The sequence below is a fragment of the Rissa tridactyla genome, chromosome 4, assembly GCF_028500815.1.
Source record: "Rissa tridactyla isolate bRisTri1 chromosome 4, bRisTri1.patW.cur.20221130, whole genome shotgun sequence".
Classification (NCBI taxonomy): Eukaryota; Metazoa; Chordata; class Aves; order Charadriiformes; family Laridae; genus Rissa; species Rissa tridactyla.
This window is the reverse complement of record NC_071469.1, coordinates 43,412,786-43,428,936: the sequence shown is the minus strand read 5'-3', so window position 1 is coordinate 43,428,936 and position 16,151 is coordinate 43,412,786. Positions and strand designations below refer to the sequence as shown.

Below are 16,151 nucleotides of genomic sequence, written 5' to 3'. Positions count from 1 at the left end.
AAAAGATGCATATGGTGAAAGTTGCTTTAAAGTATGGGCTGAAGATGGGGAGACCACAGTTATATGGAGAGTACAGAAATTTATTTAAAGTTCACAGGCCACCAGCAAGATAAATTAGCATATTGCATATGATCTGTTCAATTAAGATCAATTCAAATGCTATCCCTTTCCTCAATGCCTGCTCAAAAAAAAATCAGGAAAATTATAGAAAATGTGAATCCAATTCTGCTCGCAGCTGTAGGTATATCAAGCCCTGTTATTGGGGTTATACTGGTGCGGGTGTGAACAATATTAATGCAATAAATGAAAAAGCCCCCGTCAACTCAGGTTCCTTCAGACCTCGGTGTGCTTGCTGGTGGGGTAGAATAAAGCCTAGATCTCTTGCCAGGCATCATCCTGGTCCTCTGAACGAGCCTCACACTGCCTCGTCCCCCATCTTAGATGGCCAGCTGGTTCAAAATGGACTCCTTGCTCCTGGTGTTGAGTGGAAAGGGGAGAAAAATATGTCTAGCATTTACTTTCTTTGAGATTGCAAACATTTTTCTGGTTTGATTAACAAAACACTTGCCTTTGCAGAAATGATCTGCCTGCTCAGTGATGAAGAAAGAGGAAGTGCCTGTCAAGAAGAGAGGTCTCCCCGGTACTTCAAAGGCTGTGCTCAAGACTCAGCCAGTCAACTAATGCTGAACTGAACACCACCTGAGGCAAGCGCCAGCACAACTTCTTAGCTGGACTACCGCTGAAGGTACACTGAGAGACTGCACAAAGTACATAGGGGTGATGGCAGCCACCAGGGTTTCTGCCGCATTAGCTCCAGGCATGCTGCCCCAAGGCTCCTGTCCCTTCCTCCCTCTGGCTCTGCCACCTGCTTTTCTTGCCCACACCCAGAAAGAGGGCCTTACCCGCGCTAGGGCAGGCCCACAGGTTTTGTCTGTGGGAGCATGGATTACAAAATAGGGAAGGGCCTAGGAGTTTCATTTGCTACCGATTCTCTTTTATCGCTTCTGATCTCTCATATAAATTTTGCAATACAAACACAAAGCAGCAGCTTCAGCCCCGTACCATGGCTTCTCTCCCAAACTTGGTGAAAATGCAGGCTTCCTTTGGAAAAGGTTGCCCCTTTCCCTGAATTCATACGTGTGGGGAATTGGCAACAAAAGTTCATGTGCTGAAAACAATATACTGGAGATCACCTACGTGTGGTGAATAGCATGAATTCCTAGTAAGTGAATAGGATTCTTCCTAGTGGAGGAGAATCTTACTAGGGCATCTAAGTACTGGTACTTAGCACTTGGGGTACTAAGGGTACACCTAGGATTCTGACAGACTGAGTGTTTGATCAAGGACTGATTCTAATGTATTCAGCCATCCCTTTCCTTCTGGCAGCCATCCTCAGGCCATTGACCATATTGCTGTGTGTGGTTATCATGAGGGGTGAGGTCCTAGATGTGATGAGAGGAAAACTGCACAGAGGAAGCGCCCTGTGGCAGGTAGTGTACAATCACTCAGAGGAGCAGAGCTGTCTCACCCATAGATAGGTTGTAATACAAGTGTATTCTTGCGCTTTTCCCATTTCCTTCCAGTGGAGGGACATTGACAGTAAGGCCTGGGAATAGTTTTAGCTAGCCTTTGGATGAGAACTTTCCAGCTGGAATTCCAGGTGAATTTGCAAGGTGCACTTCCTGCCGTGGGCATGACAGCTTCACAGTTCCACTCGCCTTCTGCAAACCACTTCACCCCCATGAGGTCATTTTGGAAGCCCATTTCTGACTGAACGGCTTTAGGTCGCATGAAGATGCCATCTCTTGTGCAGGGAAACGGAAAACAAAGGGCAGTTAGGGATTGGTGAAAGTCTCCTCCATTTTCCTGGTGAATATATCCCAGGGAGATCTTCCATATGTAAGAAGTATAGAGAAAATTACAATGCCAGTTGGTTGTCTGGACATGTTTTCCTCTCCAATGCCAGATCCCCAGTGATAAGGTGTGACATCAGAAGGTTTAAGGAGGGCTCTCACATGCATATATGTTATCAGTAGGCTCAAGGCTATCGTAGCTTGTCCATCTGCCGCAGTGGAGCAATACGAGCTGGTCACCAGCCCCCCCTCCTTCTCCTCGATGGGAGCAGCCCCTGCTTGGAGGCTGCTGACCCATGTGTGGGTATGGGAAATTCTAACTGCTATGAAACATTATGAAATCAAGCAATTGCCTGTTTTATCAGCACCATTGCGCTAAAAAATCATCAGTACCCAAAAATGGTACCTTTGGATCCAATATTATAAAAAGCCATAGGATATATATGATCCAAATAAACACTGTAATTTAAGACACCTCAGAAATCAAGGGAATTGGGTGAACTTAATGTTGGCTCACCTCTTTGTACTTGATTGCATACATACTAGAAAGTGAGAGACCATGAAAGCAACATCTGTGCTATTAACTTAATGCAAATGGCTTTCTTTTGTAAATTTTGCTTTTGGGCAAGGTACATAGAATTTTCCTTGCTAGCCATTGTCTGTAAAATAAAGGTAATCATAGTTTTTTACCTTGCCTTGGGTTGCAAGTTGAAAAGTATTGATATTTAAGAAATATGGAGATCTTCAGTGCTGGAGGACATTAGAGAAGGATGAAATATTGCTATTGCAAGTGTATTCATAGAATTATATTATTATTATTGTTGTTGTTGTTATTATTATTATTATTTTATTATGCATTCCATATTTAATTATTATGAATTCAAACATGCATGGAAAATGTGGTCCTATTTTTATATAGGGAACAAAGCATGAAGCAGATAGATTACTTTCTTATTCCGAAACTGTGAGATCAGCTTGTTGCTAGGTCTGAAATGCTGCAGCACGTTTAGGCATCTCACCATTTGTCTCAGTGGAAGTCAGCGTAGCGATCCTGAAGGTAAGACTCTTGTACATGGAACAGTTAGTGACCCCCACCAGAGTTAACCCAGGGCCTGCGCACTGCCGCGCTGCACATCCAGCGTGGCCTTTGGGCCTGTGCTGTGTTGCGCAGACCCCCTGGCCGCCGGGAGAACCCAGACAGCTCTTCCTAAAAGCGGAGCCCGCAGGCAGCTCCTGCCCAGTTACTGCCATTACGCCACCTGCGTGACCTGGCCTTTATCCGGCAGTGCAGCAAGACATTCTCACGCGCATATTGTTCCTGTTTGACTGTAGACATGGTAAACAGAGGTATTTCCATATACAAAAATCTTAGAATACCTTGAAAGACCAAAAGGGGAGAATGTCTGCTATGGACTATTTCTGCATGGCATGCTGCATGTGAGTGTTACATGCTACACTGCTCGGGGTTCCCAGCATCTGAAGGGATGTAAGACTATCATCTATGCTATTTTCTTCCTAGAGTGTTAGATCTAATAAATAGCATGTTTAATGGTACCTTACAGAATGTGAGTGCCTTTCTTACTGGGATCATAACAGACCAGCACCTCCTAGTGCAAAAATATTGGCACAGTCGGTAGGTCTCAGTGAGAAATGCCTCTCTGGAGAAAGAACAAAGAAGAAAAGAGAAACTCTGTGCCTGGCTGGCCCCGCACAAATCTGTGAGGGGTATTTGCAAAGTGTTTCCCCAGTGGATTTAGAAACTGAGGAGGAATTATCAGAATGCCCCGCCTCAGCTGAAGTATTATGCTATCTAAGAAAACAGGTGCCAGGGAAAGGAAAAGCTAAGGAGAATTTTTGCTGTCTTTGGTTGTTACTAGTGCGATTGAAATGGACGTGGGAGTGCTTACAGCCAACACATGAGCTACCGGGGCAGCTCTGCCCCACAGCCCCCGGGCAGCAAGCTGCAGCGCGGGCGCCTGCTATCCAGCTGCCCGTGGTGCAAGTGTCCGTGGTGTGGCCACCTGTGCTGGCAAATGCCCACGGCACAGGCTGCCATGGTGCAGATGCCTGTGGGGCACGGCAGGGCACACGGAGCAGCCCAGGAAGGGCACTGCAGAGGGACGAGCTATTTGCCAGGGGGGATGAATGGTGGGACAAGGACTGCTGATCCTCTGGTGAGGATGAGCAGACAAGAGGTGTCAGAGGATGAGTGTGGCAACAGCATTTCTGCCCAGCCACTTGTGATTCACAAAGCAAAGGCAGCCCCAGGGGCACCTCAGCACGCTCTCCTGGTGTGCTATTTTACACAGCCCAAGTTTCAAGATTTAGCAAAAGCATATGGGCAAAAGAGAGGGGAAAGGCTGGTGCACTGATTATAGCAAGTACGGGACTTTGAAGGAGATGATAGTGTACACGTAAATTCTAAACCATTAAAGTGCAGGGGTGTCATCTCACAAGACCCTGATGACCCAGCAGCTCAGAGGAGCACAGGGTAATGCAGCCTGCTCCTTATGGGTATGGCTTCAGGCTTTAAAGACAGAATGTCCCTCACCTGCTGACTGCAATGAAAAAACAGCATTGTGGAAAAGTATGCCTGAGGCTTGTCAGTAAATTCATGTAACTTGTTAGGTGCCGATATGAAACTTTTGGCATCCAGCATGAAAACCCCCGTATTAGAGGGGGCCCCATTTGCCTTGAAAGGACCAATAATTTCCTTGCTGTGGGCTGCTGCAGTGGGGGAGGTTATTCTATCACTAAGACAGCATGCAATTATCTGACTGAAAAAGAAGAGCCCGAGCCTGAAGCATCTCAAATGCAGCAGCTCATTTGCATGAGAACATCTCGCTGCAACTGTTCCACAAGGGCAGGGGCACTCAAGTGGTGTAATCGCTGGCACTGAGTGGGAGCTGCCTGCGGCTCCAGTTTTAGGATGAGTTGGCCAAGGTTTTTCCTGGGGCCAAGGGATCTGTGCAGCACAGCACAGGCCTGAACGCCATGCTGGATGTGCAGTGCGGCACAGCGCAGGCACGCAGAATGGTGACCATCAACAAATTTGCCTGTGAGTAAGGAGAGTAATTCCCACAGTAGGGCAGGCTGCTTTAAAACACTGTGTAAGCATACAGATGATTTACAGACTGCAAGAAAGGTCACCAGCTTCCTGAAGTTACCTAGGGTGTAGTAATATGGCTGGCGAAAGGTGACAATAAAAAATGAAGCACTTTCCTTCTCTAGTCACTCAGCCGTGCAAAAATCACTCTTAGAGCAGATACACATTTTAACCAGAACGTTTGATTTCTCTACCACGCCAAAGCTCTTCTGCCCCCAGATGAGATACTGTGATCCAGACTGCTGATTCACACCTAGCAGGTGAGATGAGAAAAGACAGAACGCTTTCTAGACAAATGTATGTTTATTTTGTTAAAAAATTAGAGCTGCACTTGCAGCAGGGGCTTCTTCGTAGTCAGAATGCCCTTCTCAAACAGGAGCGTGGCTAGAGAAATCTTGTCCTCCAAAGTTTCACATGGAAGGCTATCCACACTGACGTGATTTGGATAGGAAGACAGGAGAAATTCGATACTGTCTGTATACTCAGGATCTATCTCAAGGAACTTGGGTTCTTCCTTGTGGTATACTCTTGAGTTTTCTGTCGTGTAATACAGCATCACACCTGCTTCTTCATTACACAATCTTACAATGCCATGGCGGAGGAGACGTACTTCTGTGTCTTTTGTTATCAGTATATCGACATCGCGGGGGCCTCCATCTTGCCACCGGGCCGGGAAACCATACACACTCTGTGCCTTTTCACTTTGTGTGAGCACCGGGGGGAGACAGTCATGAAGAAACGACTTGGCTCTCTGATCCACGGCAGCATCAATGGGTGCATAGCGAATGAGTTTCTTTATCAGGCTCTGCACCTTCTCCATAAAGGCCGTTCGGCGAGCGTCGGCTGTGTCCGAGTTGGCGACCCCCATGTACCCCAGGTAGTCCATGGGAAGCCCTTGCCGGTACTCCACGTCCTCCTCCAGGGCCATCTGCAGGGCAGCTGGGAGGAGCTTCTCCAGGAGGTCCCCCCAGGAGTTCCTCTGGTAGGAAGACACCGTGATGTGGAGCGAGTGCGCGTCAGGGAGACAGTCGCCCTGGTGGATAAAGCCACGGGGGAAGTACAGCAGGTCCCCGGCCTCCAGCACCGTCTCCAGCATGGGCTCCCCGAGCTCAGCCTGCGTGAGGTTTGCGCTGGAGAACTGGGGCAGCACCTCGGCGCCCGTCCGGGGGCTGTAGACCCGCCAGTGCTTCTTCCCCTCCAGCTGCAGCACGAAAGCCTCGATGTCATCGTAGTGGGGGGCAAAGCCCTGTGTCCCTGGTGGCGTGAGGTACGTGTTGGCCCCCGCCATGCTGCCGAAGTGCTCCTGCAGGATGGAGAGGAAGTGCCAGACGGTGGGGGAGAAGGTCTGGGGGCTGAGGAGCCGCAGGGAGCAGCCGTTCTGATAGAAGTCCCAGACGACGGCGGGCAGGGCCCGGCCGGACGGGTTGTGGGTCTCCCGCACCCCCTCGGCGTAGCTGGTCACGTCCAGGTGGGTCCCGAAGTCCACCTGGCCGCCTCGCAGGACGGCGTCGAAGTCGGCGGTGGAGAAGAGCCCCGCGTAGTAGCCGGGGTCGCCCCGCCGCACCAGCAGCGGCGCCCGCTCCCAGTGCCGCCCCAGGAACTCCCCCGGTGACACCGGCGACACCAGCCATCGGAAGAGCTCGGCCCCCCCGCTGCCGGCTGTCCTCCAGCCGCCCCAGCCGCTGCAGCAGCCCCACCACGCCGCCGTCCTCTCCCGCCGGCCGCGGGCCGCCCGGGCCCGCCGCGGGGCCGCCCTGCCGCTTCGCTTCGGGGATACCGGCGGCGATCGGCGGGGGGGCCTTCCCGCCTCCCGTCCCGCCGCCCCTCGACCGCGCCTCCGGGCCGCCCTGCCGCTTCGCTTCGGGGATACCGGCGGCGATCGGCGGCGGGGGGGCCTTCCCGCCTCCCGCCCCGCCGCCTCTCGGCCGCGCCTCGGCCCGCTCCACGCGGCCGGGGGGGGCGGCGATCGGCGGCGGGGCCTCCGGCTGCCGGCCGCCGCTTGCCCCCCCGCCGCGCCTCGGCCGCGCCTTGGCCCGCTTGCCTCCCGCCGGCAGCGGCGTCCCGCGGCGGCGCCGCTCCAGCCGCCCGGCCCCCGCCGCCCGGCGGTACACCGAGAGCGCCGAGAGCCGGCCCAGCCGCCGCCGCTGCTCCTCCACGCCGCCCGCCGCCATGGCCGCCCGCTCCGCTCCGCCCCGCCCCGCCGGGCCGCTTCCGCCCCGGCCTTTGCCTGTGGGTGCACCCGGCAGACGGGGATTTGGCGGGGTGACGGACCCCGCGTGGGGAGCCCGCGGAAGGAAGTGTTAAACGTGTGCTTGTGATGCTGTATAAACCGGGATGGCTTATGTTTTATCAGCATGTCCACCTAAAGTACTTATTTCCCCCTCCCCCCAAAAGGAAAGGTGAGGCGATTCCATTAGGAACCAAGGAATGTAGACGGATGTGTTCCCCGGCTGGAAAGCTCTAAGCACATGCAGAAAAGATTTCTTTCCCAAGGTGTACCGTAAGGATATGCTTTTGGCCAGCATGCAATTACTTTGCAGCCTAATGAGGCGAGATGAGGTGTTACTGTAAGCTGGCAATTAAGGACTCTAAGACTCAATTTGGGAGTGTTAAAAAGCAGGCATTCTTTATTGCAGCGCTGGGCGCACAAGGGATCACTCCACCTAGTGTGTGTGCTGAGTTGCTCAACTACAAAGGTTATAAGCAATCAGAATATACATTACATTTCCCAGAAATTATTAACATATTCATATTATCACCTGGAACTCATTAATATATGTAAATGTCCTTGACACATGTGCATCCATGTCCATCGGTGGTCTTCCAGGGTCCTCTGGTGGTCGTCAATAGTCTTCCTCACCATGTCCGCTGGTTGAACTTGGTCTTTGCGCATACTCAGTTTGTCTTTTGGCTTAGTTTGCAACTCTTGTTTTCACAAAACTAGTTTATTCTAGCATCTCTCCCTATCTGTTCTACTCAAGGATACAATGTCTCAAGACTTCCTTTTATCCAACTAAACCCAGCAGATGTTTAACCCATCTGCTTACAAAGCATTTCAAACTTATCTGCATTATTCCAGTAAGGAGGGAACTATACGTTCTTTTTAACTCGGTGTCAGTAAGGCCTGAGGAGCCTTCCGCCCCAGTGTTTTGTGCTGTTCAAGGCTACTGTATCACCAGCTACTGTATCAGAGGCAAGACCTACTTCCTAAGGTTCTGTTGCGCAAGGAGTAGAAATCCAAGTTGGACAAAGCCAATTCTGGTGTGCCACCCCTCCTTTCCCTTTCTTGTGCTTCCAATGGAGACGCCAGGTGAAAGGCTATGTCCTCTCGAAGGATCCCCAGAACCAACAGGCTGCCATGTCATGTAGTGTTTGTGGGTTTTTTTGCCAAATCCACTAACTACCTAATAACCTGGGCAGACCTGTGGTCTCTCTCCATCTCTCTCCTAGGCCTGAGGCTTCCCAGAAGGACAGGGTCAGTGGCACTGCAGGTACCCAAGGGCTGCTCTGCGCTTCCAGAGGCTGTGGCTCCAGCACAGGAAGCTTTGCTGGAGAGTAAAGGACAGACCAGCAGGACTCAGCTCGTGGCAAACATGAAAAACTGGAGGGGTTTGCATCGTCAGACTGTGTTGATGCTTTTCTGATCAAGAGCAAGCTTCAGTACAAGAAATTCACTATGCAATACTTCTGTGAGAATAATTTTTGTTGGACTCCAGTAATTCATGGGAATGGATTTTGCACGAGAATTTCATCTCCAGAGGCTGCTGTGAGCCTAGAGCATTTAACTGGAGCAATCACCAAGTGTACCCAGGAATCCTCTGCTTCACAAGGGTGTTAGTAGCCTCTCACAGATATGAATATCAGCTTTGCACAATATGTTAAATAAGCAGCTAACGTTTGCAAGGCATGTGCAGATTTGTTGCATGGGCCACTTAGCGTTCTGGGTCTAGGATACCAGCTGAAAAGTGAATTTTTACCTCTTTTAACTTTACCTTTGCCAGGCTTTCATCCCAGATCTGCATTTCAATTTTACCACAATTCAGAAGCAGAAATCATTAATTAGGCCTAATGAGGATGACTTCAGCTGTTAATTTTTAATTCTAGAACAGATGCAGACATCTTAAAGGTTTAAGGTTTTTTTGGATTGCCTTAAAACCAAGAAAACACAACGCAAGAGCCTCACATCTTGTCACTGTGCTGTAAGCAGCTGGGACTCATTTTGTACATATGCAAGAGCAACTATTTTAATTTTAGAGGTGTTTTCCTGATAGGGTTCTGCTGGCACAGCCTTTGCAGACAAAGCTGTGGGAAAAGCAACAGCAGCAGAAAGTTGTCCTGTTTGTACCCTGATGGTTTTAGCTAAAGGAGCTGGATTTTAGACGTAGAATAGAATAGAATATCATAGAATCTGTTGGGTTGGAAGGGACCTTTAAAGGTCACCTAGTCCAACCCCCCTGCAGTAAGCAGGGACACCTTTAACTAGATCAGGTTGCTCAGAGCCTCATCAAGCCTGGCCTTGAATGTCTCCAGGGATGGAGCCTCCACCACCTCTGGGCAACCAGTTCCAGTGTTTCACCACCCTCATTGTAAAGAACTTCATCCTAATGTCTAATCTAAACCTACCCTGCTCTTGTTTAAAACCATTGCCCCTCGTCCTATCGCTCCATGCCCTTGCAAACAGTCCCTCCCCAGCTTTCTTGTAGGCCCCCTTCAGGTACTGGAAGGTGGCTATAAGGTCTCCCCGGAGCCTTCTCTTCTCCAGGCTGAATAACCCCATCTCTCTCAGCCTGTCCTTACAGCAGAGGTGCTCCAGCCCTCGGATCATCTTTGTGGCCCTCCTCTGGACCCACTCCAACAGGTCCATGTCCTTGTGCTGAGGGCTCCAGAGCTGGACGCAGTACTCCAGGTGGGGCCTCACGAGAGCAGAGTAGAGGGGGAGAATCACCTCTCTGGATCTGCTGGCCACGCTTCTTTTGATGCAGGCCACGCTTTTGCCTCCAGTTTAATGCCTTGAACGTTTTCGGCTTTGCCAGCAGGTGGCAGAGGCTGATCATCGCTCTGGACCCCTGCGGTGGGAAACACGCGTGGAAGGGGATATTGCATTTTCCCGGCAAGGTGACTGGCGTGGATGGGGTTTAAAAGGAGAGGGATGTGCAAGCAGCCTGTGCCTGCCTGTGTAGGCTGGAAGAGAAGGGAAGGGTGAGCTCTCTATTTCAATCCATTCTTTGTTTTCCCAAGGTTAAGCCCTGCTTACCAGAATAATCTTATCAGCTGAAACCGTTTCAACAGAACTGGGCCCTTAACAAAACCAAGATACAGGCGCTTTGAAATATGGTAGAATTTAAGCTATTGTATAGTTTAATTATACGTAAGCATGGCTAAATAGACTTGGGGGGGAAGACCTTTGAAAAATCTGGGCCTCTGTGTTGTTATTTGTGTTACTGTTTAATTTTCCGTAGTGCAACTGATCCTTCTCAGAAGGAGCTGGTCACTGGACACAGAGCCTGACCTGAGTTACACCAGAATACCTGTAATGACTGCAGCAAAGCTATTCTGGATGTTTACCAGTACGGCGGGTTCAAAGCCTCATTCGAGGGCTCTGATCTTCATGCAGATGTCACTTTCTACTGCCAAGAGACAGATGATTGACGTTGGATTTTGGTTTTGATGTATAACAAAGTCTCAGAGTGGAGGACATGGTGGAAAATGATGGTGGTGAAACAATAAAATGTTTCTTTCAGCAATTTAGCCTTTGTACTAGTAGACGCTTTCAAGAATAAAGAATGTTGCTATTTTTCTGTGCAACACAAGAAAGGGTTTTGACCTAAGGCAAAAAGAGGGAGCTTCAGTATCACTTACAGAGTACTCAGATGGTTGTCTAGGAATAGCCACAAGGTCTACACGCTGTTTTCATTCATTGTCCAATATTTCAAGGGAATTTGTCGTAAAGAAAGAACAGTGTCACGTACGGCTCTTTAAATAAACAAAAGGAAAGTAGCACAGATCTCTGAATGATTAGGTGGTCCCCAGCTGCTGCTCACATAGACAGAGTAGCAACTGGAGGCTCAATTAAATTTCTTAATTAGAATTTAGCACAAAGTTACTCAGTTTTTATGAGCGTATAGGCTGCATTGCCAAGAGCCACACGTGTTTTATTTAAGAGGACATAAAAAATGTGGTGAGCACAGCTTATTAAAGAGCCACAAGTGACTTCACAAGAAATAAGTAAATGACACCTCAAAGACATGTAGAGTTCATTTGATACTTTAACCTTATGCCATTCCCTGTTCAAATAATGGAAATCTCAAGTTTAAAGAGCAGCTGGGGTACGGCCTGATCCTGCACAGCTGTGTGCAGTCTTCACTAATGAGCAGAAAGGGCAAAATCCTTTGCAATTCTCTGCGTAGTGGATACTCAGTTGTTCACCACCATGCAAACTGCCCAGCACTTTCTCTGTGTTCCCGGTAAACCATTAATGTAAACCAGTCACTTTTAGAAAGTTAAACTCAGTTTAATCCTTTTTCTCATTATTACTTTGCTGGCAACCTTCCTTTTGCACTGTCAGTTTTGTTCTCGTGCCAAAAGCAATATCCAGTAAGGAAAATGAACATTTCAAGTCTTCACTAACGGGTTTCCTTAGCTGACAATCTTTCTCATACAGCCTAGTGGCATCCAGTATGTCATCGCTGGAAGGACACTGGGCTGGATTGTGAAGCCCGCTCCTCGTTGTGAAAGCTATAGAGTTCACTGCCAGATAACAAGACCGAAAGCTAATTCAGGAACTGTTTCTCAAGAGCTATCCTCTGGCCCCCCTCATCAGAGTGAATGCACTCACTCACTGAAGCATCTCTTGGCAGAGATTTTGGCCTCTCTCCAGCTGTTTCTCTCTTCTCAGGGATTTTCTTATTCAGTGACTGGTTGTGGTCTTTAATCCTGGTTATCTTGCACACAAAGCCCCACCGAGAGAAGAAACCTTCCCTACCATGGAACAGTCCAATTAAAACAAATTTATAAAAATAATAATTACAAGGTCCAGTCCTCCCTATGAAATTATCTTTTTGGAGGGATTTGGAAGCAGAGGCATTTTCTCTTGTCCTGTGTGACACTAAAATACATACTTTGTAAGTTAAAGCTGAATTTATGTAATGTATTTGAGTAGGTTACCCTCGACTGAGCTTATTCACCCCCTTGATGGGGCATGTGTACTTTGAAAGCATTTTGAAATAATTTTATGAGGGTTTTTGTGCTCTTAATAGATGCCGTCTAGCATTTGGTAACATTGAGCAGATACCATCTGCAGTGACTCTGTAGGCAGTGACTAAACACGAAGCTGCAGACTCCAAGACTCTGGTCTTGTTGCTTTTCAGCGGAAGGAGAGAAGTAAATGGCCATGAGGAGAAAATTCCCATCCTAAAATGAAAGCAAAGAGAACCTGAAAGAATTATTTGCCCCATTTATCACATCTAGGCAATCAAGATAGAAGGAATAGTCAAGCTGTTCCTGCATGCATAATTGTGTATCGTGTGCTAGAGAATATTCTTTTGATATGCACAGACTATGGCTCTTGACAAGCTGCTTGGGTGATGCTTTTCCATGGAAGAAAGATTTTAAAGGATTGCTGTTCACATCCTTTCTGTATGAATGATGGCAACTGCCTAGCTTTGCTCATTAAATATATTTATGCTCACTGTTTCAAAATGAACATATAGCCATGCTAACATATTGCAGCACCATTCAGCGATTGCTTCTTCTGTAAGTTAAACCTTTTCAGAAGACTGTCAAAAGACTTTATTCTTTTTTTTTTTCTCTTGTAAAAGCTACCTATACTGAAGGTTTTCTGAAGTACTCTTAAATTGCTTGCTCACCTCTGACTCAGCACGTGCAAACAGGATGTCTTGGGTTAGCAACCATATTGTTCAGCTCTGCTCAGAGCGTGGTAGGTGGTACTTGCTTATTTGCTTCCTGTAGTAGATTTGTATCGCTACCAGACTATATGGCACCTTCTAGAAGTATTTTTGAACATTTTCAGTGCTCATCCACACACACAATCTCCCACTGTTTTATCTGTTTTGTCAAAAATATCGATTTCTCTTGCTCTTGGGTGAGCAGTTATAACAGCATAAAAATGCTTATGTTGTAGTATTTATACTGGTATGGCTTGTTCCTAGAAGGGATAATATTACGGTGTGATTAGAGAAGGGAGATTAAATCACTGACATTGTTTTAGGTAGCCAATAGGGGAGAACGATGTTAAGCCTCTGGGCATCTGCAGTGAGGATATGGAGTTTGCATTATCATGAGGGCGCGTGTAAAATACTCTCAGGTCCTTAGGGGATAGCGTGCTATCCTGCCATTCCACTGAGACCAGGAAGGATCTCAGCTAGAAAGGAGTAAGTGGGCATGGCAGAAACAGCCAAATCCATTAATCCCGCATATTACCCACGGAGCCCTGCTCTCAGTCTTAAAGAAAAGGTGGAAAGGGTGAAATAGGGTTGGGTTTCTCGGGGAAGCTATGAAGTCTCTCCCACTTCTTTGTTATCCATAAGGATTATACCGCCTTCAAGCCTTGCTTCCAGTATCAGGCCTTGGAGAATGAATTTCCCCCCTCTCATGGAAACTCTCTGTGGGAAGACTGACTACAGGGAACGTGACTCAGACCCACATCGCAGCACTGCGAGTGTGCAGTTTGCTATGTCAGATGCTCAGCTGGTCCTGCTAGGTAACCTGTAGGGTCATCTTCCTTTCCTTTCCCACCACAGCCCCCTTTCCCTCTGGTCATCAATGACTATAAGGGAAGGTCAAGTTAGGGAGAGATACAAACAGCCAAGCAGAGAAGCGGTAATGGCAACAAATCAATTTACTATCTAATAAATATTTGTGAAAGCTATATATAGCTGAAGCATACATTAGAACTTTATTTACAATAGCATGTCCTGGCCTTTTCCTTGCCAGCCCTCAAATACTTTTCGTTTGGAATTAGAGCATCTTTATAATATGGGAATTGTTCCTTAGACATCAAGGTTTAGGGCACCATGTTTTATACATTTTTTTATCAGAAATTCAGAGGCTGAATAAGATGAAGAGTTACATGAAAGCTACTGGGAATGCAGTATTTTAAGAACTATGCCAGCTCAGGAATATTTTAATCAAATCAGAAGAAAACTCAGGACTGGTAGAAATGTCAAGACATTTGTCTGTCTAGTCATTCTGGAACATGTTTGGCTCAAAGATGGCTGTGTTGTGCTGCTGGCTGAGAACAGCAGTGTGAAAGTAATTGAGAAGCAATAGTGAGAGGGAAGGCAGCTCTGTGCTTTGGTTTTGCCTTCCAAGCACAGGGATATGCAAAAAGATGTAAGGAAAAAAAGGAAAAAAGCTATATTCTTCTTAGTTTAATTTGTGAACAAGGTTCATTTGTGAACAATGGTTTGTGGGTCAGAGCATCAGTCTGAAACTCAGAGTCAACGTCACACTCATACTTCTGCCCAAGCACCTCCTGCATGAGCTTGGTAGATGTTTTTTGCACGCAGTGTTCTGAAATTCCCGCTGATTTCAGTTGCTTTATTTTCTGGATGTTTGCCAGTTAACATTAAGGCCCATGTTCTTTGCTGCTCTGTTTCTTTGCTTGATTCAGAAACAAAGAGGAACAGGGGGGATGGTGCATGCAGGGAGAAGATAATGATGCAGAGAAACCTCATGTAATCTTTGCATTTCAGTTTCCTGAGGGTTTGGTTGCTTTTGGGTTTGGGTTTTTTTTTTGGGTTGTTTTTTTTTTTGGTAGCTGAATGCTCTGGGGACTGTTCTGGCTTGCATTTTGGATGAAGTAGCTGCTTGAAAAAGTCTGGGGAGAGGAGGCAGCTGTTGGAAATTCACATTCTGGATCAGGCGCCCAGGCCAGGCCCTGTGTTCGCAGCCACCACATTGGTGCCACACATGGTGGATTCCCCTGGGTGACTCCCCTTTGAAGCGCAGCCTCACCCCCTCCCGAATCCAGAAACCTGGTATCTCCTCTGCTTGGAAAATGGAGGCAGGCTGGTGTTGCTTGGGCTGAAGGCAGGAAGCTGAAAGAACATCTTGGATCTCAGAAGGTCCCAGTCATGGAAGTTAAGCGCGTTTTTCCTTACTGGCCGAGGGAGGACATTCCGTGCCACGTTTCTGGGGAGCGGGCACGTTTCACAGCAGCCCCTGGGGAAGGCGACATTTATCACATGTGGCTTTCTGGGGGGAAACCGAGGTGGGCCAGCGGGAGCCACCCTCCTCAGCCACCCCTGCCGCCACCCCGCGCCGGGGCGGCTGCCTGTCCCGTGAGGGGCTCTCCACGGGGTCTCCCCACTCGGGGAAAAGCCCCCAGGGCGGCCATGCCGGTGACAGGCTTTAGGCAGCCGCCTACCCCTGAGCTCGCCCTCACGGGGAGACACGTCCCCACTTCCCGCGTCAGGGGAACGCCGGCCGGAGGACCCCCGGGCGCCGGGCGCGTTTCTGCCCCACCGCCCCGGCAGCGGCCGCCCGCCTTCCAGCCGCGCAACCCAACCCTTAGCCGCGTCAACGCAGCCGAACACCGAGTGGCGAGGCGGGTCCACCGCCGCAGCTGGCATCTCTGCCAACCTATCCTGGCAGGCTGCTCCGACGGCTCCAGCCAATCAGAAGCGGCTGCAAAAGAGTGGGGGCGCTAAAGCCCCGGCGTGAATAAAACACCCGGGACCCGTGGGCGGAGAGAGGCGGGGTCAGGGCTTTGACGAGCAGCTCCTCGCAGCAATCCAAAGGCCGGACGACGGGGCGGGTGGCCAATGGACTGTCGGGATGGGCGTGGGCCGGGCGGGCGGGGGCGGGAGCAGTTGCCGGGAGGGCGGGGGGGGGGGAGCGGCGGCGGCGGCGGCGCTGCTCGGTGGCGACGGGCGGCTGAGGAGGCGCTGGAGGGAGGAGGCTGCGGGCAGCAGGTGAGCGCGACCAGGCCAGGCCAGGCCGCGCCGCGGTGTGGGGTAGGGCAGGGCCTTCGCTGCGGCAGGCGGGGGCCGGAGCTGTGGGCGGGTGTGGCGAGGCGTGCGAGCCCCGCGGGGTGCGGGGGGGGGACCCGGCTGCGGGCGAGGAGGGGGACGACGCTGGAGGCGGGGGAAGCCTGAGGGGGTCGGCGGGCGGTGGTGCCCCGGGAAAATGCGTGTGGGGTCTGGGGGAGAGGCGGGGGCGCCCTCCGGTCC

The 16,151-nt window shown here is 49.6% G+C and overlaps 2 protein-coding genes across 3 annotated transcripts in view; one reads left to right on the top strand and one right to left on the bottom strand.

Annotated features, from left to right (window-relative positions):
- Positions 1-5,243: 5,243 nt before the first annotated feature.
- On the bottom strand, positions 5,244-7,130 carry RIOX1 (ribosomal oxygenase 1). Its single transcript, XM_054199626.1, is given in 2 exon segments — positions 5,244-6,607; positions 6,609-7,130. Coding segments are annotated over 2 exon segments (1,851 nt in total). The 3' UTR covers positions 5,244-5,278.
- An 8,693-nt stretch (positions 7,131-15,823) lies between these two features.
- NUMB (NUMB endocytic adaptor protein) overlaps positions 15,824-16,151 on the top strand; it is a 99,322-nt gene continuing 98,994 nt past the window's right edge. Inside the window, exon 1 of one of the 2 annotated variants that reach the window (XM_054198008.1) lies at positions 15,824-15,893. The gene's annotated coding sequence lies outside the window, so the exon portion shown is untranslated. The remainder of the gene's footprint in view (positions 15,894-16,151) is intronic. The other variant, XM_054198010.1, reaches the window with a different exon arrangement.